The sequence below is a fragment of the Agrilus planipennis genome, unplaced genomic scaffold (genome assembly GCF_000699045.2).
Source record: "Agrilus planipennis isolate EAB-ADULT unplaced genomic scaffold, Apla_2.0 scaffold113, whole genome shotgun sequence".
NCBI classification, from domain to species: Eukaryota; Metazoa; Arthropoda; class Insecta; order Coleoptera; family Buprestidae; genus Agrilus; species Agrilus planipennis.
The window spans coordinates 872,096-893,396 of NW_020442452.1; the positions used below are offsets into that span (position 1 = coordinate 872,096).

At 34.7% G+C, this 21,301-nt stretch overlaps 2 protein-coding genes across 2 annotated transcripts in view; both read right to left on the reverse strand.

Annotated features, from left to right (window-relative positions):
* Positions 1-3,099, reverse strand: part of LOC108737036 (rhamnogalacturonate lyase-like) — an 8,474-nt gene extending 5,375 nt beyond the window's left edge. The window contains exons 1-3 of the mRNA XM_018469687.1: positions 2,968-3,099; positions 2,122-2,387; positions 1,107-1,532 (exon numbers count right to left, since the gene is read on the reverse strand). Of these exons, the coding sequence (XP_018325189.1) occupies positions 1,107-1,532; positions 2,122-2,387; positions 2,968-3,025 (750 nt within the window). The 5' untranslated portion in view covers positions 3,026-3,099. The remainder of the gene's footprint in view (positions 1-1,106; positions 1,533-2,121; positions 2,388-2,967) is intronic.
* Positions 3,100-7,513: 4,414 nt separating this feature from the next.
* Positions 7,514-19,390, reverse strand: LOC108737035 (rhamnogalacturonate lyase-like). The gene is made up of 6 exons (XM_025980526.1): positions 19,304-19,390; positions 16,580-16,845; positions 12,838-13,263; positions 9,134-9,512; positions 8,648-8,893; positions 7,514-8,089 (listed from the first exon to the last, which is right to left on the reverse strand). The coding sequence occupies exons 1-6, from the start codon at positions 19,359-19,361 to the stop codon at positions 7,581-7,583; spliced, it is 1,884 nt and encodes a 627-aa protein (XP_025836311.1). The 5' UTR covers positions 19,362-19,390; the 3' UTR covers positions 7,514-7,580.
* Between the last annotated feature and the right edge of the window lie 1,911 nt (positions 19,391-21,301).

Below are 21,301 nucleotides of genomic sequence, written 5' to 3' on the forward strand. Positions count from 1 at the left end.
GCTACTTTTTAATCTATACATCGAAGACGCCATCAACATCATTAAAGACAGTACAACTGTAGGGATAGATGTGCAAGGGCAAAAGATTAGTATGCTTAGATTTGCAGATGATATAGCAGTATTAGCATCTAGCAAGGAGGACCTAGAGATAGCTTTAAATAAAATGGAAGCGGTACTGACAGATCAGTACTGTATGAAAATAAATAAAAGTAAAACTAAAATACTGGTATGTCAGAGAAAAAAAAGTAGGGAAAGAGCGAATATAAAGATAGGAGACGAAAAATTAGAAGCAGTGGCTGATTTTAGATATCTAGGAAGTCAGATAAGTCAGGACGGAAGGAGTAGTAGGGATATAAAGCAGAGGATAGCGCAGGGTCGTGTGGTCTTTAATAAAAAGAAGTCACTGCTATGCTCGCGAACGATTAATTTAGAACTTTGAAAAAGATTGTTAAAGGTGTATGTTTGGAGCGCGGCGTTGTACTGGTGCGAAACATGGACAGTGGGCGCGGTGGAAAAGAAAAAGTTAGAAGCCTTCCAAATGTGGTGTTATAGGCGAATGATGAGGATAGCGTGATTAGAAGATTAGGAGAACAGGGGACTCTATGGAAGTCAATTAAAAATAGGCGAGATAGGTTGGTAGGACACCTTCTCAGGCATGAAGGTCTAGTTAGAGATATATTAGAGGCAGAAACAGGAGTTAGGAGGGGGAGAGGTAGACCTAGATTAGATTACTGTTCGCAAATAGTTAAGGATGTGGGCTGTTATAGTTTTAAGGAAATGCAAAGATTACCTCAGGATAGGAAAGAGTGGAGGTACGTGTCCAACCAGTCTTAGGACTGACGGCTCTATGATGATGATGATGAAATATTTTTAATAAATAAGTATTAGGCCAAGTTTTCATAAAGTAAAATTGCAGTCCAGGAGATGTCACATCTTTTAAAGTGTAACTGTACGCCACGTTGATGTGGTTACGGGTTTAATATGCATTTAGAAAAAGGTTGTCGATGACAAAATTCGAATTAGATGAATTACTCATGAGCATGACAGTTCATAAATAAATTTAAGAACAGATATTTATTATAATTTCCAATTAAATGATAGCCAACCTGTTTGAATGGTCCACCGCTGACCCACTCTTTGTGTGTCTGCAGTAAAGATAGTCCGATGCGATCGCCATAAATACCGAATACAGTGTTTATGTCTTCATTAGCCGATATTTGCTGATATTTCGAGTAAACTGTTCCATCTGGGAACATATAGGTCCAGTCCTGTACAGACTGAGCCGAATTAATGGCCTGCTGGGTGGGCATAGGTCCTGCCCTTTTTCCGTCTACGCTGTAGTATTTGAATGGGTCAGCGTTAGCCCTTAATGCCCATCTTAGCTGACCGGCAGTATAACCATCTCTTTGGTACTTGTGAATGGAATAGTAGTAAAACATGGACGAATTCTTTTCGAGGGCCAAATGAAACTCAAAGTGAATTGGCCAATTGCTTGTATTCTTGTTGATGAATCCCAAGTCAATAAAGTTAGCCTAGTTAATTTGAAAAATTGCAGTTATTATTATTAATAACAATCAAATAGAAAGTATATTAATATGGTTAATTGTTATTCATTTAGATGATCAACTTCTTATTAATTTGAGACACCTTAATTTCTGAGGTTAAGTTCAATAGATTAGTGAATTAATTTTTTAATTAGTGGGTAAAGTTAATTCAAAACTAAGAAACATGTTAAGTACAATTGTTTAGTTGAAATGTCTGAAATATTTTATTTTAATGAAATGAATTAATTATTTATCGCTTTGAAGATTATTGTGTTTCATATTATCTAGCTAAAATGTCTAATCTAGTTATATTGCTCTCTTATCTTTTTTTATGTTTAATGTGAGATTACAGTCAACACACTCTAAATAGTAATAGTACACATCTTGCGAAACCTAATTTTATAGAAAGTTAAAACACTGAATTAAAAAACTACAAACTCTAATTTTTCAAGCTCAGAAAGCTAGTAAAAAACAGTAAAAACTTTAGCCTAAATTGAGAGATTGTTAGAAAAAGGTATTTTCGATCACTTAACATTCTATAAAGCTTTGTATCTTACATTTCAGTGGTGACACTCACATTCTGTGTAATCTTCATTTCTCCTACATCAGGCCCAGTCGTCAATCCCTTGCCGTCGACACTAATAACCGCAATGTAATAGCCAGAGCCGCCTCTCAATAGGTTGGTTGATTTGATATTGCTATCAACACGCGAATTATAATAAAGTGCACTGATCTGACCCTTTGCTTTGTTAATAGTCATTGATAGTCTTTCGTTTTCGAGTATAACATTATCGCCGTCGGTGACACACAGGCGTTGGAACGATCGTGTGTTACATTGTTGACCTTAACAACGAACTGACTTAATGAAATATAATATTATTAAAAAACAGGAAAAATTAAAAATTCATACACCAGTGTTTTACTTTAAATGTATTCATAAACTACCGAATGGATATCACAGCCGGTTTGTTTAGTTGTGACCCTCGTAATGAAAATCATTTAATTTACTTATGGAGTATAATTTATTTGTTGAAGCATCTTATATTTTATAAGATTTAGAAAATATTTTCGTACCTATATACCTTTAAACTGAAACGTTTTATAATTTGAAATACCTTCCTCTCATCTGATATTTACAACAGTAATGCAATCGTAAGTGACTGTCTGGTCAAGTGAGTTTCATAAATAATAAAATAATAAATGACTAAATACACGAGTGATGTTTTCAAGCAGTAAAGCTTAAATATTATAAGCTTATTTCGAAAATAAGATACATTTTGTTATGTAAGCAAACTTACATGCGTTAATGTAAATTGATCAAAGAATCACTTGACTACACGTCAACTATGCACACAATTTATTTGCTGAAATTCTGGCCTTAAAAGATTCACTTTATCACCTTAATAGCATTTAAATAGCTTACCTGACGAACTATGTGCAAGTAGCAGAGCTACAGTCGCTATTAGTAATTTGGTTGGCATTTTCGACAAAATGACAATTGAGAATTGAATCTTCAATATATTTATGTCTTGAATGTGAAGATCAATTAATCTGATAGTAATTAGTTCAAATAAAAACCACTTAATATTATCTAAAAAACGATAATGTTGATCTTGTCGTCATGCTGCAGTTCAACCGGCTAAACGTGGAGTTATACGAGAGTCTCCTAGAGTTACCAACTCTCCAGTTTTAGTCCGGAGATTCCAGAAACCTCCCGACTCCAATTTATAAAAAATAATCTCCGAAGTCAGCTGACTTACAGATAAGCAAAATTTGTCTTGGTCTTGGTCTTGCTTTGCTCATTATTACTTACAGAAGACAAATTGTTCTGCATTATCTTGAACAATAAAGAACAATTCCGAAAGGGCCTGGAAGGTCACCGATCGATCGATAATTTATTGGTATCAACTGTAGACTAAACAAGGAAGTGGTGTGCTGGTGATGGTTGTTGGTCAAATATCTGAACAATGTGTCTTAAATGTGATACTGATATTTGTATAAACTATTGCTTCACGTCTTGTTAGAGGGTTAAACACACTTTATCACTTTTAGAAGACCGGCGTTCGATATTAACCATTCCAGCCGAAAAAACATAATTGAACTAATAAATTTAACTGCCATAGAGTGCTTCTTAATTCAGAAATAAAACACACAAACAAATAAACGGCACAGCAACGGACAATCCTCTCTCCCGTCGTTTAGGTACTGTGTTTATAATCTACCTTGAAACAGAACTAAAAACAAATCCAATTTGTTTCAAAAAACCGTAAGTACGTCATGATAATGATATACATACGTTCTGCACTGGCCTTGAATACACGCGTTGTTTCGTACAACCCCACACAAAGAAATCAAACGGATTTACATCAGCACTAAGTGCTGGTTATGATACAGGACCCGTTCATATTAGGAAAATGTTCGCCTGGAAACATACACATTGATGAATGCAGTAATACTAGCCTGCACTAACCTATGACACTGACACACTGACCTACTGCTAATAACTTTGATAGACTACATACATACGTAATACAAGCCTAAAACGTTAAAAGAACTACTCTAGGCTGGCTGTAAACAAAAACATTATTAATCATACTTAATCGAGTCTAAACAACACTGATGCTGTTAAGTAGCAGTTGAGTGAATACGGCGTTGCAATAATACCCTATTACCTTGTGTGATCCTGCTAAGACCGGATTGGTCTTTGCCTGTACTTTCAAATACGTTTTGTTCAAAAACGGTGGACTTTCGAACCACCATAAATTTACTTTTTTTATAGTGTCCCATCGCTCCTATAAGCTGGCTACTTGTTCTGTAGAACAAAGAAATTCGGTATGGTCAGTATACTGTCGAAACTGCCAGACGCGGATCGCGATATCCATCTAATTAGATGGACCTTGTTGAGCATATTGAATTCCACAAAATATAGCATTGTACTACATATGGCGTTTACTGCGTCATTTGTAGGATTTCATATTCTGTAGAATATGTACTTTTACTATAACAAAGGTTATTAAAGTTGGAAAGCTGCATTAAAGAATTAAAATAGAAGGTCCATTTTTACTAGCACTCATTCCTATAATGACCTGCTACGTGTGCGATACGTAAAGATAACGTTAAAATATATATCTCGAAATGTGATATATATTAATACAGATTATACACGTGTACAGTGTTTTATATTTTCTACAACTTTTTTCTTCACCTTGTCAATAATAGATACCGTTCCAAATTAACTGTTTACACTTAGAGAATGTACTCACTGTCACGTATCATTTGTCTTGATACCTACGTGCAGTGAAGTATTCTTAAATATTAATTTATTATTACTTTTGATCAATTATTTTGACATTATCTTTACGAATCGCACACGTGGCAAAAAGCAGAAGATATGTTTCCTCAACTGTACTGATTATTATAGGAACCATCATCATAAGGTCGTCAGCCCTAAGACTGGTTGGACACGTACCTCCACTCTTTCCTACCCTGAGGTAATCTTTGCATTTCCCTAAAACTAGAACATCCCACATCCTTAACTATTTATGAACAGTAATCTAATCCAGATCTACCTCTACTCCTCCTAACTCCTGTTTCTGACTCTAATATGTGTCTGACTAGCCCTCCATGCCTGAGAAGGTATCTTACCAACCTATCTCGCCTATTTCGTATTGACTACCAAAGAGTCTTCTGTTCTCCTATTGTTTTTAATCTATCCCTTATCTTTATATTCACTCTTTACCTACTTTTTTTCCCTTGCATACCAGTATTTTTGTTTTGCCTTTATTTTTTCTCTCTGCTTTGTCAACACCACTTTCATTTTATTTAAAGCTATCTCTAACTCCTCCTTGCTAGATGATGATACTACTATATCATCTGCAAATCTAAGCATACTAATTTTTTGCCCCTCTATATCCCTACAGTAATACTGTCTTTAATGATGTTGATCGCGTCTTCGTTGTATGTTGTATTACTCTTTAATCTCTGTAAATCATCCATACATTTTTGAGTATATTTAACGTCTTGTCCCATTTAACATTGTCAAAAGCCTTTTCTAAATCTACAGATCAAATTATAGGAATAAATACTAGTATAACTGGACCTTTTATTTTATTACTTTAAAAGCGCCTTTCCTATTTTAACGAATTTTGTTGTAGCTAGAGTAGACATTTTAGACTTTAGACCAGGAGTGGCCTACCCGCGGCTCACCAGTTTTCCGGCCTGCAAGATTTATCGTACTTTTACAAAATATCTTTATTTTAGATTTAATAAACAAAGTAGTGAAAAGCAATGTATTGAAAAAATGCCTAATTTGTGCATCAATATATTTAAAAATTAACTATTGAAATTATGAGAAAAAATTAACTTTGATTTTAAAACAATATTCTTGTGAATATTTAACAAATATTGCCGGTTTTATTAATGACTTCACAGTTCAAAAAATGTCTGTTGTGGATATAGATCTAATATGGAGGGTGTTTGTGATGTAAGTAACAGTCTTTAAAGAGGAGATAGGGCACTATAAGAACAAGACAATTAAGTAAACAACTACGAAAATTCACCGTTTTCGAGAAAAACGTAGTTGAAATTACAGGCAAAACTAATTCCGGTTCTGGAGAGAAATCCGGCAATGCAACGCCGTATTCAATTGGCTGGTAATATAGTAATAATCAAGTACCTATTGTTTATTGTTTGCTAGCTTAGATCAAGAGTAATTCAAGATGTTTATGTTACAGCCAACTGCAGTGAGTAGTTTTTTGTTCTTTTAACGTTGTAATCTTAATGTATTTAGTCAATAGATTGTAAACTAGTCGAAAGAGGGCTGACATTACTAAGGCATATAATAAAAATCTGACGGAAAATTAGCCAGATGATAACGAGCAACCGAAAGAAAAACTGTTCAAACTATCTATACAAATATTGGATCTAATGATAGACGTGTGTATAAAGTTTCTAAAACCTTCCTTCAAGTTTTCAACTGTGCCGGAAAAATATAGAACGAGATCAAGCAATTCTATGCTGTCATCAAAATTACTTATTACATCTGCAATGCAAGACGTGTTTGTTAACGACCTAATATTTTCGATTCCTTCTGTATTTACAACTTCTACAAGAGATTCTACAGTTCGTAGATGAGACAAGCCATCTTACAATCGATGGTATTGTATTTATGCAAAGAGAATTTAAACGAAAGCAAAAGAAAACTCGAAAAATCCGCAGCAACTGCAGACGAAACTTGTCGTCCAAACTGTACCACCTCCTTCCAGAGGTCTACTATACTCTGTATAAACATAAAATTTGTATTTTTTGTACTAATAAAACATTTTGATATGTGTATGCCATATCACTTTTTGTATAGTATTTTCTTGTACAAAGTATTGAGTATTTTCGTAAAGTTATACAAAACGTAATGGGGTAGTGAAGGCAACCTTTCACTCTGTGCTACGAGCACTTGAAACCCAAAGCTACCAATTAAGCGTAAAAAGTAATAAGAGCAATTAAATTATTAGTAAAAAATTTATCCAAACATTAGCGCGTCTTAAACAGAGACGAATAACGTAGAACTGCGTACGTCCCATGACACGCGAGTAATGACGAATGAATCGAGTTGTAAAAATATACTGAAAGCCTAAAGCAGTGATCACTCAGAACACTGCTCGGTACTCGGCTCAAATTCATTTTAAATTATTAACGTAACCTATTATAGGTAGTTTGTATTACATGCAATCATCACAGCATGTATGATCTTTTACAAAATACGAATTCATATAGGAAAATTCGTTAGAATACCTTCAGCCATTTTTTCATATCAGTAATAGAGAAATATAATTCTAATAAATGCAATTTAAAAGTTTTACAGCTAAATTACTGCCTTGTTGATAACCAGGACTGATCTTCACGAATAATTTGTGTGATCCCTTCGCGTGCCTAATATCATTCTAGCAGATTTTAATGGCCTTTATCAAAACAAATAATTTGGGATCAGTTTATTAATATTTCTGAAACAATAAAACTTTTTTATGGTATATACAAGCACAATTAATTACTGACTTCCAGTCTCAAGAAATCCCACATCAGTATTCTGTCCAAATGATTCTGACTTACTGGGCCGGGAGGTGTGAATTCTAGAAGATTCTTATTTTTTAGCAGTGACTGACTGAATGTTACAGTTTGCTGATGGAATATGCCATGAGCTGCTTGACGAAAAAGCGCAGAATCAGCTTGCGGTCCATCAAAAGAGTCCAATTTAAGAATCTCCTGGCCGTTGATCACCGCACGAATACCAGCTTTAACTCTAGCGGCAAAACCTAGGGTTAATGTGGCGTTTCCTTGGGTTGAACCGTTATAATTGAATCTGACCTTCCAGTTGGTGGCACGTGTATCTTGAGTGACATTGACCAATCCGAGCTGAGCGGGGAAGCCAGGTGTCTTAATCATGGGCATAAAATAGCACCAGTCTTTAGCAGGGTCACTAACGCCAACTGTGTAGTCTGGATCATTAGGAAATTCTATGGAGTATCTGAGCCATGTTCCAAACTTGCGGTATTCTAAGAAAATCATCATTTAAAGGTTTTAAAATTGAATTACTTTACTTATTAAAAAATATATATGTGGTAATCTGGGTTTAAGTTTCCAATTAGCAGTGTCTAACACTTTTACAGAAGGTTTAACACAATTTTACTATTAAAATTGGGTTGTTGACATTATACGGAGACTAAAGAGAAAAGTGTTCTTGCGTGCCCAAAAATCTTTCGAGTTCACGGAAACTTTAGTGTAACTTAACACTTAGGTAACCTTTTAAAAGTCAAGTACTGGATTCTTGAATTAGGTATGTTTTGTGTCACTTTAATGTTTGTCACTTAGTTACTCAAGCAGCCAATCTAACGATTGTTGTACCAGGCTGACAAATTGGTAATACAAAAGATTTTACAAGAGGGCCATACTTTTCAAAGGGTCAAGTGCAAAATATATCAACGACTGCCGGAAAGGAATTCATATACCAATCATTGTACGAGAAAACCTCTACACGCTTTTATCTGCTATCGTTACTTTATTTTTGTAAATCTCACTTGACTAGTCAATCACTTTGTTAAATAATGGAGTACCTTCTAAATTAGGGATAGGTGATGGAAAGCCACGTGGCGATTTAAACTCTGCCGAACTTCTATCCGGTACACCGATCTGCCACAGTAGCTTGCCATGGCTTTCCGGCCTCCAATTGATAGTGCCAAGATCGTGGTCCCTATTGCTTTGCACATTAATATTTTTTTGAACGTACTTTCCAACCACACCCCTTGCTATTACTTGCAGTTTGTATGCGCCTGGTCTCACAGCTGGGATTTCAAATCCACCTAATGATAATGACAGTTTTTATTATGTTTAGGAAAATACATTAATAATTTGTTTGGTCAAAAATAGGAAATTCTTTCTGGTGAGTATTTGAAAACGAAGTTCAAAATTTTTAAATCAATGTGGTTCTGAATGACACGTTGGACAAATTAGTAGTTTATAATCAAATGTCAAAGTTAAAACCTTAATAACATAAAATGATGTTTGAAAATAAGAGCAATAATTGTAAAAAATTAAAAAACCATTTTTTCCAGCCATTGCAGTATACATGTAAGTGGCCGTCTCTAACTGGGGATCATCAACATGAGGCTCCGTCAGAATAAGGTAGACCCAGTCTTCATTCGGCGACCCATCCACATGGAGTACCCCCGACACACTGCGCCTACCTTTTGCATTGTACTCTGGTGCAGTGACAAACTTGTATGGCCACTTCTGCTCCTCACGCTTGAGTTGTACCTGAGCGTCGGTATACATTTCCGAAAGACTTTGGCCTTCATTGAGGTACAAGCCGATGGGACCATACACTTTGCTCCATCCCCTGGTGGGCGCTAAGTCTGGTGTGCCGTAATGTCCCGTGTGTTCACAAAAGAGCAGCATTTGACCGGTGTGTGTTGTTAGGCTCTAAAACAGTTGTGCCATGTAGATTGCTTCGACAAAATATTAATGGATACTTATTAACGTTTATTCTTTATCCATTAACATTTAACCAATGGAAAAACACGAAGAGTCAGCGCTTCAGGAATTCTATTCGTTGTGTACTAATATTTTTACAAAATTTAAATTTCGCGTTTTAATAAAGTTATAGTACGTATTAGAAAGAATAGGAGAACAGAAGACTCTATGGAAGTCAATAAGAAATAGGCGAGATAGGTCAAGTGGAAAAACGAATCACAACAAAATTGTTACTTCAAGTTTTACTGGCAGATTGTTAACATACTTGTCCAATTTAAAAACTAGCCCGTAAAACTCCAAGTAAAAATTTTGTTGCGATTCGTCTTTCCACTTGTCCGTTGCCATTCTATTTTCCACTTGTCTGTTGAATATGATTTGGTTTTAACACAGACCGCAAATAGAGGCAATCATGTCCAGCCACGTGGAGAACAGAAGTAAGAAAACAACAGCTGAGCACAGCACACGCAGCCGGGGACTACCTGCTCTCCGCGCGGCTGCGCATTATATCCAAGTAATACAGCCCTTGTCCTCTCGCCGCCGCCGCCAGCCTTCCTCTCCCTCCGCCGCTGGCGCCTCTCACCTCGCAATATACCCCTTCCACGAGGCCGTAACGCTTTTTCGTGACAGAAACAATCGTAATACCTCGCCGTCTATATAGAAGTTTCACTTCAAAAAGTAAATAAAGCTGTGATACGAATTCAGAAACAGGGCAAGCACAAATAATATCATACTATAATTTGACAAAAAGATCAGTGAATGCAATTGATTAAAAATGTACCGTTTACACATATAGTAGGAGGACTCGCCGTTGACCAATGGCCCTATTTTACAGAATGGTTGATATTGTAGCAATGATGCCAGTCTTATTCAAAATTCTTTCCGAGATAGCACTGCAATTTCTCGATACAATTCGTGGCGATATTACCTTTCATAGCATTTTGGTTAAATTTTGTATATATTTTTGTATTCGTGTAATGTTAAATTTGGTGTTTCTGTATATATCTTTATTTTGTTAATAATCCTTTTCAATATGCTCAAGTAAATTTGCCAATTCTGGTTACTCACTAATATGTACATTCTTACTACAACATTCCTACTTTTTGTTTTTTTTATTACCATTCTATACTCTAAAGTAATTTCGTTTGTTCACATTTCTATACTTCACTAAACCTGTACTTTCCAATAATCCCTAATAACATTTCAGTTTCAGTTGCTAACTGTATGACATCTAATATTATTACTCCTTCTTAATTACGTTTTAATGATGGGTAACTTTGGTACTTTTTGGTCTTTGTTCTTTCGCTGTATTTCTAAGTAAAAATTATTCCAGATTTCACCACCTTCTGGTTGGTTCCCTACCTTAGTTTAACCACTTCTTGATCCTCCCTTATTTTTCTTTCTAACAATTAACTCCTCCTTTTCAGTCTTGCTAATACTTAATCTTCAAAAGTACAATTAGTTCCTCTACAGTTCTAAGACAAATGACTAGATCCGTAACCAACCTGTCAACCTGAGCGAGTCTTTTATAAAATTATACCTTTATAGATAATTGTGCGTTTTATTAAATAACATTTCTTACTTATAAACGCCTAAAATTTCACAAGTCAATTAGCAATGCAGTTGATTACGTCAGAATTGAAACGCCGTTTTAGCAACCTACGCATTTTTCAAGAAATACACAAGAATATACGACACATTCTACAAATGAAAGAAAAATTAGAGGTTCGTCAGGAAGAGAATAAGGAAGACATGTAGAAATTATTCTTCAAAGAAAATGTGTTTGGGATATATAAGGAAATTGTGCAAACATTGTAATGCATAAAATATTATTACGTTACGTTAAATCTATTATTTAATTATAAGCAAAATAAAACCAATATCTTTTTTTCTTACTTGTTGGAGATATTTTGAGATAAAATTTCAATTTCAATATCAATAAATTTAGTTTATAAATTTTTATTATGATTCCTAGCTTTACGAGTAATAATAGAGAAAAGGATAGAAAAAGGAAAGAGTGCGCACATAGGATTTGTACTTTTAGAAAAAGCTTTTGAAAATGTTAAATGGGACAAGATATTAAATGTACTTAAAAATGTAGGAAAGAGTTACAGAAAAGGAAAAGGGATACTTAGTTTGTATAAAGAGCAACAGGCAGTTATATAGCTGAAGCAGCAACGTAGAGGGGTAAATATTAGAAGGGAAGTCAGACAAGGATGCATACTGTCACCGCTACTTTTTAATCTATACATCGAAGACGCGATCAACATCATCAATGACAGTACAACAAAAATACTGACATAGAAGGGAAGAAAAAGTAGGAAAAGAGCGAAAATCAAAATAGGAGATGATAAGTTAGAAGAAGTGGCCGATTTTAGATGTCTAGGAAGTCAGATAAGTCAGGACGGGAGGAGTAGTAGAGATATAAAGCAGAGGATAGTGCAGGGTCGAGTCGCCTTCAATAAAAAGAAGTCAGCTTTATGCTTGCGAACGATTAATTTAAAAATTCGAAAAAGATTGTTAAAGGTGTATGTTTGGAGCACGACGCTGAGGATACCGTGGATAGAGAAGTTTACATGTGAAGAGGTATTGGAATGAACAAGAGAACAGAGGTTTCTATGGAAGTCAACAAGAAATAGGCGAGATAGGTTAGCAGGACACCTTAAAATTGAATGAAATGATTGATTTTAGGTATCTAGAAAGGACGAAAAGAGTAGTAGGGATATAGCAGAGTATAGCGCAGGGTAGAGTCGCCTTCAATAAGAAGAAGTCAGCTCTATGTTCGCAAACAGTTAATTTAAAGGATTGCCAGAGGTGGATGTTTGGAGCGCGGCATTGTACTGGTACAAAACATGGACAGTGGGTGCGGCGGAAAAGGAAAGGTTAGAAACGTTCGAAACGTGGTGTTAGAGCGGGATGATGAGGATACCGTGGGTAGAGACGGTTAGAAATGAAGAGGCATTAGAAAGAGTAAGAGAACAGAGGACTCTATGGAAATCAATAAAAAATAGGCGGGATAGGTTGGTAGGACACCTTCTCAGGCACGAAGGTCTAGTCACGGACATTTTAGAGGCAGAAACAGGAGTTAAGAGTAGAGGTAGACCTAGATTAGATTACTGTTCGCAAATAGCTAAGGATGTGGAATGTTCCAGTTTTAGGGAAATGCGAAGATTCGCTCAGGATAGGAAAGAGTGAAGGTGCGTTTCTTACCAGCCTTAGGACTGACGACCTTAAGATGATGATGATGATTATGATTTCTAATTCAATGATAGCTAACCTGTTTAAATGGTCCGCCACTGACCCACTCTTTGCGTGTCTGTAGTACAGATAGCCCAATGCTATCGCCATAAATACCGAAAACGGAGTTAATGCCTTCATTAGCCGATATTTGCTGATATTTTGAATAAACCGATCCGTCTGGAAACATATAGGTCCAGTCCTGTACAGACCGCGCCGAGTCAATGGCTTGCTGGGTGGGCATAGGTCCTGACCTTTTTCTTTCTACGCTATAGTACTTGAATGGGTCTGCATTGGCCCTTATCGCCCATCTTAGCTGACCGGCAGTGTAACCATCTCTCTTGTACTTGTGAATGGAATAGTAGTAAAATAAGGATGAATTCTTTTCAAGGACCAGATGAAACTCAAAGTGAATTGGCCAGTTGCTTGTGTTCTTGTTGATGAATGCCAGGTCGATCAAGTCAGCCTGAATTATTCCAAGTATTATTATCACTTTTTAAATAACAATTAAACGGGAAATATTTCAACATTGTTAATTGTGTTTCATTTAGATGATCAACTTCTAAGCAACTTGTTATTAACAATTATGTAATTGAAAATTAAATCAGAAATAAAATGTTATTTTACAACTTGGTATCGTCAAATACTTTTGATGTTAAATATTTTATTTTAATGAAATGAATTCATTGTTAATCGTGATGCCTATTTATACATTTTTCGCTAATAAGTTCATCATTTCAACGTTAAATACATTCTGGCTAAAATATCTAATCCAGTTCAACTGTTCTATTATTATTCTTTATGTTCAATATGAGATTACAGAAAAAAGCACTCTAAATATTTGTAATGCACGTCTTGCGATAATGAGATATACAGGCAGTCCTGGACTTACACCGTTTCGATTTACGTAGTTTAAAGTTACGTCTAACAATGCTTTGACACAATTTCTCAAGCATATGTCAATTGTTTTGATTTCCGGCGTAGCAAAATTCACTTGCCGCGAGGTCAATGTCCGTGGTATCGGCGGGGCGCGGTATCGGCGAGCGGGGATTTCCCCGCACATGCTGCTGATTTTGTTTAATTAGTTCAGGGACAACGGACAATCAAGACGTAATACATTAGTTTTTTTGCATCTTTGACAGTTTTTGTTTTTACATACGTATTTAAGTGAATCTTAATCTAATTATGCCACCTAAACAAGACAGTAATAGTAAAGTGAAGAAAAGAGTGAGAAAGACAATTACAATGGAGGTTAAATCTAAGATTTTAAAACTCAATGATCGCGGTTGTCCGACTTCATCTATTGGACTAGAACTTAATTTATCACGCACGACCGTACAAACAATATTGAAAGATAAAGAAAAACTCCTAACAGCTCTACCTTCTGTCTTTTTAAACAGCACTATTATAAGAAAAAGGAATGCTTGAATTTATGAAATGAAAAAACTCTTGTACACTTGGATTCAAAATTAAACTCAGCGAAGGGTTCCTCTCAGTTTGGCTATTATTCAAAATAAGGCGCTGAGTATCATTAACACACTGCAAAATAAACGTGGCGAGAATAATAGTTAAGAAACAAAATATTTTTCTGCCAGTCGCGGATGGCTCATGCGCTTTAAAACGAGATATTCGTTACATAACATTTGAGTGCAAGGAGAAGCTGCTAGTGCCGATCATGTAGCTGCTCAGAGTTTTCCTGAAATATTAAAGGAAATTTTCGAATGTGGAGACTATTCGCCTAAACAAATTTTTAACGTGAACGAAACTGGTTTATTTTGAAAACAAAATGCCTTCTCGTACTTTTATATCACAGGAAGAAAAAGTGGTTTAAAGCGGCTAAAGATCGTTTGACGTTGTTATTGGGTTCGAATGTTGAAGGTGATCTTAAATTGAAACCCTTTTAGTTTATAGATCTGAAATTCCTCGAGCTCTTAAAAATTACGTGAAGAGTACTCTTCCAGTTATATGGAAGGCTATTCCAAAGGCATGGGTTACATCAATACTTTTTAAAGAATGGCATTTTATACCTGAAGTGAAACAGTACTGTTTAAACAATCAATGGCTTATAAAGCTTTACCTATTTTGGACAATCATGCCGGCCATCCTGTACGTATTGTCGATATCGATCCTTAAATCAAAGGTTTGTTCCTGCCTCCAAACACCACTTCGTTGTTACAGCCGATGGATCAAGGAGTTATAGCGTCTTTTAAGGCCTATTATCTCAGGAGAACTTTTTCATAGGCTGTAAAGGCTAATGAAAAAGATGGCATAGGTTTGAGAGATTTTTGGAAAAGTTATAATGTAATGCGTAAAAAATATTGCTGCTTCATGGGTTTCTACAGATCAACCAAATATCGATGATATCATAACTGACATTGTTCATTTGGCTAACCGTTTGCCTGACATTGCAGTTACTACTGATGATATTGATGATCTGTTAAGCTCACATTCGCAAGAACTGACTGATGAAGATCTTATTGAATTGGAGGCACAAGTACAAAAGGAAGCACTCGAGTCACAAGAAATAGCTTCTTCTATTAGTGACTCTGAAAAAGAACTTACACTAAAAAAGCTTTCCGTAGCCTTTGCAAATTTGAAGAATGCCATGAAAATTTTTGAAGAAAATGATCCTAATTTTGAGAGAAGTTTTAACGTTAATAACAAAATTTGTGCAGCCTATCACTGTTACCAAGATCTGTATGATAGCAAGAAGAAAGAAGCCAAGCAATCTAGAATTGATAGTTTCTTTAAGCCAAAAGTTTAATTTATTATTTATCATTACATATGTATAAGTTTTATAATTATTATTAAAATTAATAACACAAATACCAAAAATAACTAGCAATTTCATAAGTGCATAATATATAATTATTTTAAGAACTTACTTTTAATAATAAAGTACGTCCTTTGTTATAAATGCAGTTTTTTTTATTATTTCGAGTCCGTGTGGAACCTAACCCTTGAGTTTTACATGTAAACATATGAAAAAATATGTTTCGACTTACATCGTTTCGATTTACGTCGCGTATTTCGAGAACCTAACATGCCGTAAGTACAAGGACCGCCTGTATCTCATTATGTGGAAAGTTAAATCATCGATTTAAGAACTACAAACTTCACATTCTCAAATTCAGAAAATTACCATAAGCTGCAGTATCGGGAATATCTTAAGAACACTCGGTATAGTAATTTCTTAGTTTACATTTAGGAATAGTAAGTATAGTCGTAGGAGTTAAGTATGAAAGAAAGGGAATGTAGTAGATAAGCCGTTGGTCCCTTTGTTGCAGCAAAGGGTGAAAGAAGCAAGGGCCCTTTTCGGCAAGGAAAGCTAGAGTCGATTAAGAAGTCGGGGTAGAAGGACGTTTGTAAACTGTGTACATATTCATTTATTAATTACAAAAATCCTACAAAACTTTAACCTAAATTGAGAGATTGTTAGAAAAAGGTATACTTCGTTTACTTTCTGTAGCGATGTGACCTTCAGTTTGACCGGCGCAAAGTAAAAAAGAACAACACTAGGCCAGAAAAAAGGCTTTAACGCTTATATTCGACTCGTACTACTATTCATAATTGAATAAAACTTTTGGCAGGTACTGTATGAAAAAGTATGTTTAATGAACAAGAGTCGAGAGTATAATAAGCTTTTTTCTCCCTACCTACGATTTTGCCAGCGCGCATCCAAGACATTGGAAGGGGCATATCGCTACAGAAAGTAAAATATATTTTCGATCATTTAACATTCTGTAAAGCTTTGTATCTTACATTTCAGTGGCGGTACTCACATTTCGTGTAATTTTCATTTCTCCCACATCAGGCCCGGTTGTCAATCCCTTGCCGTCAACACTAATAACGGCAATGTAATAGCCAGAACCGCCTCTCAGTAGGTTGGTTGATTTTATATTAGTATCAACACGAGAATTATAATAAAGTGCAGTGATCTGACCCTCTGCTTTTTTAATAGTCATTGATAGCCTTTCGTTTTCGAGTACTACATCATCGCCGTCGGTGACACATAGGCGTTGGAACGATTGTTTGTTGCATTCTTGACCTTGGCAATGGATTGATTCAGTTAAATGCAACATTATTAAGAAAAAGTAGAAAAACCTTTTATAGTTCATAAACTACCGAATGGAAATCACAGTCGATTTGTTTAGTTCTGACTGTCATAACGAAAATCAATTAATTTACATATAGACCAAGATTAAGAATAATTTTCGTATCTATAGTCCCTTGAGTGTAATTTTGCCGGTTTTGGATTACAACGTTAAAATCGTAAACCTTTTACTTTATTATTTACTGATGGAACAATAAATTTACTAATCCGTTTACCTACCATAAGGAAGAGAAAGATGCACTCATCTTTCCCGGCTAGTGGCAGATATCGGACACTGTTAATGTGCGTGCGTCTTTCTCTCTATTTAAATAGCTGTAGAGTTTGATATCTTTTTTATTACTATATCAGTAATTGCTTCATCAATCTTGAATAAATTACAGTGGTGTTGACAAGTTTTGCACATTTTACATATTTGATATGATTTTTAATAAGGTGAATAAAAGTAAACACTATTAATCTAATTAAAAGTTTATAAAAAAAGTAATTCTGTTTGAATATGAACCCTTTATAATAGAAACTAACGACGATTCAAGGGATTCTGAAGAAGTTGAGTAGTAAACTCCTACATTTTCTTTATATTGTTTATATTTTTTTCTATGAATAACTTTCAAAATCTTCATTTATTGTACTCTAACGTTTGACATTTTCGGCATGTATATTGTAATTATGTTACTTAAATATTCAATGAAAAGAAGTAACTTTGTTGATTTGCTTAAAAATCGTATTAGATATCAGTAAAACTTATCAACTCCACTGTAATTTATTCAAGATTCACGAAAAAATTGATAGTATAGTTGGTTGCCGTGACTTCACGACCAGTGTTTTCTCAACGGTTTTTGCAGTAGTGAATAAAACTTCAATATAAACACTATGTCCAAAAACTTTATTTACAACAATTTACTAACTTTTAAAAATGAACGGATAATAACTAATGTATAATGAAGTAACAAAAACGTAATCGGATAAGTTGAAGGACAAAACCTAACCTAAAATTATGCGACAAAGAGTTCGCAGAAACAAGTATGGACAAAAACCCAACCGGACAATACCCTGCCTTAAGCAATTGAATTCCCAGAACCTGCGAAATATGGACAGAATGTCATAAAATTAAATGAGGGCGAGTGCGACCGCTTATATTGACCCTATCCATTGTAGTTATGCTGACATTGTAATTATATGAGGGGCACTATTTGGATGACATTCTATAAAACTATTTCTTGTAATTTTGTATGTAGGTATTCCTTTAATGTTATAAACTAAATTATATTCAAAGTTAGTGAATAATACTGAGCGATAGAAATAAAATATAAAATTAAAACTGCAACAATAGTAATAAAAGAGATAAATTACCGCAATGTTCGTTACCTGCAATTAGGGGAAGAGCAAGATAAACGTACCTTTCTCTTCCTTGTGGTAGACATAGGAGAGAGGGGAGCATGACGGGGACGCGAGGCACGACGGGTCCACCCATACTTATAAAAAACTACACGCTCTAGATGTGTTTTGTTTTCGCTAATAGGTAGCCATATTGTATCTATCTTTAGTTTGACAGTGATCGGCGGCTACACTGCGCGCGTTTGATTTGCAAAAAAAAAATTTTATGTAATTTTGAGTGACTATGAATACGCTTATAAAAAGGTAAGTGTTGATGTCGCTATTATCATATATTTATTTTGTTTTTGCTGATAAATTACTTACTCATACAGCTTGTGGCGGTGCAGACGACGCCAATACAGAAGAAATCCACATCTGCTTCTACTGTGACGCAAAATAAATAGGTACCCCATACTACCCCTACCCTGGGGCACGATGGGGTTTTTATTATAGTTTAAAAAAATTAAAATTATATAGTCATATGATTATTTATGTCACTAAATTTTATGTCAAATGATGATTAATAAGTAACCAAAGAGTTGTGATTAATTTTAATTAATAAATACATTGCGTTTATTATTTTACTGTGTATTTTCGTAACGTCCCCATTATGCCCCTCTCTCCCCTATAGGTTAGTAGATTAATTGTGCTAGTAATAAATAAACTAAGATTTACAATTTCGACCTTATAATCCAAAACTAGCCAAATTTAACTTAAGCGACTATACGTAACTAGCTACCTTTATTTAAACCGAAATGTTTTGTAATTTGAAACACCTTCATCTCATCTCATATTTACAACAGTAATAAACGAAATCGTAGTGACTATGTAACTGGGTTTCATACATTGCAAAATAATAAATGAACAAATACACGACTAAGGTTGTCAAGCAGTATGGCGACTCAGCTTAAATGCAACAAGCTCACATCGGAAATAAGATTCTCATACAATTTGTTTGCTCAAATTCTGACCTTAAAAATTGACATTCTCGCCATAATAGCATATTTAAATAGCTTACCCGATGAACTATGAAGAAGCAGTAAAGCCAAAGTCGCTACTAGGTATTTAGTAGACATTTTCGGCAGAATAACTATTGAGAATTGGATCTTCAATGTATTTATGTCCTAAATATGAAGATTGATTAATTTGATAGTACTCGTTTAATTAAGAAACACTTGACATTATCTAAATAACGATAATGCTGATTTTGTTGTCATGCTGCAGTTGAACCGGCTAAAGGTGCAGTTAGAGGGAGTATAAAAATTAGTATTCACCATAGTCTTGTAGGCAGTAATTAGATTATTATTGACATATTTTACCATCGTTTTAAATTTTAGTCACCTGAGGAAAGGTTTCATTTTTTTAAGAACAATACAATAAAACATTTCGATACTTTTACATCTTGACTAGCTCTTTCTTATTAAAACGAGACTGGCATAATTTACTCCAATGAAATGAAAAGGGCATGTTGGTTGTAGTATCTGTTCGGCTACTTTTATCATTATGGATTCATTATATTGGTTAAATCTGTAATATGAATACATTTTCGCATAAGACGATGCTTTGCCGCATAATAATCTTTAACCAGTAATTTGGTAATAAAAGCTTGTAAAAAGTTGATCTATGAATAAGACAAGGGCATGTTACTTTTCAAAAGCATATTTAGCATTATAGTATTACTTAAAAAGAAAAAAAATANCTTTTATAAAATTATACCTTTATAGATAATTGTGCGTTTTATTAAATAACATTTCTTACTTATAAACGCCTAAAATTTCACAAGTCAATTAGCAATGCAGTTGATTACGTCAGAATTGAAACGCCGTTTTAGCAACCTACGCATTTTTCAAGAAATACACAAGAATATACGACACATTCTACAAATGAAAGAAAAATTAGAGGTTCGTCAGGAAGAGAATAAGGAAGACATGTAGAAATTATTCTTCAAAGAAAATGTGTTTGGGATATATAAGGAAATTGTGCAAACATTGTAATGCATAAAATATTATTACGTTACGTTAAATCTATTATTTAATTATAAGCAAAATAAAACCAATATCTTTTTTTCTTACTTGTTGGAGATATTTTGAGATAAAATTTCAATTTCAATATCAATAAATTTAGTTTATAAATTTTTATTATGATTCCTAGCTTTACGAGTAATAATAGAGAAAAGGATAGAAAAAGGAAAGAGTGCGCACATAGGATTTGTACTTTTAGAAAAAGCTTTTGAAAATGTTAAATGGGACAAGATATTAAATGTACTTAAAAATGTAGGAAAGAGTTACAGAAAAGGAAAAGGGATACTTAGTTTGTATAAAGAGCAACAGGCAGTTATATAGCTGAAGCAGCAACGTAGAGGGGTAAATATTAGAAGGGAAGTCAGACAAGGATGCATACTGTCACCGCTACTTTTTAATCTATACATCGAAGACGCGATCAACATCATCAATGACAGTACAACAAAAATACTGACATAGAAGGGAAGAAAAAGTAGGAAAAGAGCGAAAATCAAAATAGGAGATGATAAGTTAGAAGAAGTGGCCGATTTTAGATGTCTAGGAAGTCAGATAAGTCAGGACGGGAGGAGTAGTAGAGATATAAAGCAGAGGATAGTGCAGGGTCGAGTCGCCTTCAATAAAAAGAAGTCAGCTTTATGCTTGCGAACGATTAATTTAAAAATTCGAAAAAGATTGTTAAAGGTGTATGTTTGGAGCACGACGCTGAGGATACCGTGGATAGAGAAGTTTACATGTGAAGAGGTATTGGAATGAACAAGAGAACAGAGGTTTCTATGGAAGTCAACAAGAAATAGGCGAGATAGGTTAGCAGGACACCTTAAAATTGAATGAAATGATTGATTTTAGGTATCTAGAAAGGACGAAAAGAGTAGTAGGGATATAGCAGAGTATAGCGCAGGGTAGAGTCGCCTTCAATAAGAAGAAGTCAGCTCTATGTTCGCAAACAGTTAATTTAAAGGATTGCCAGAGGTGGATGTTTGGAGCGCGGCATTGTA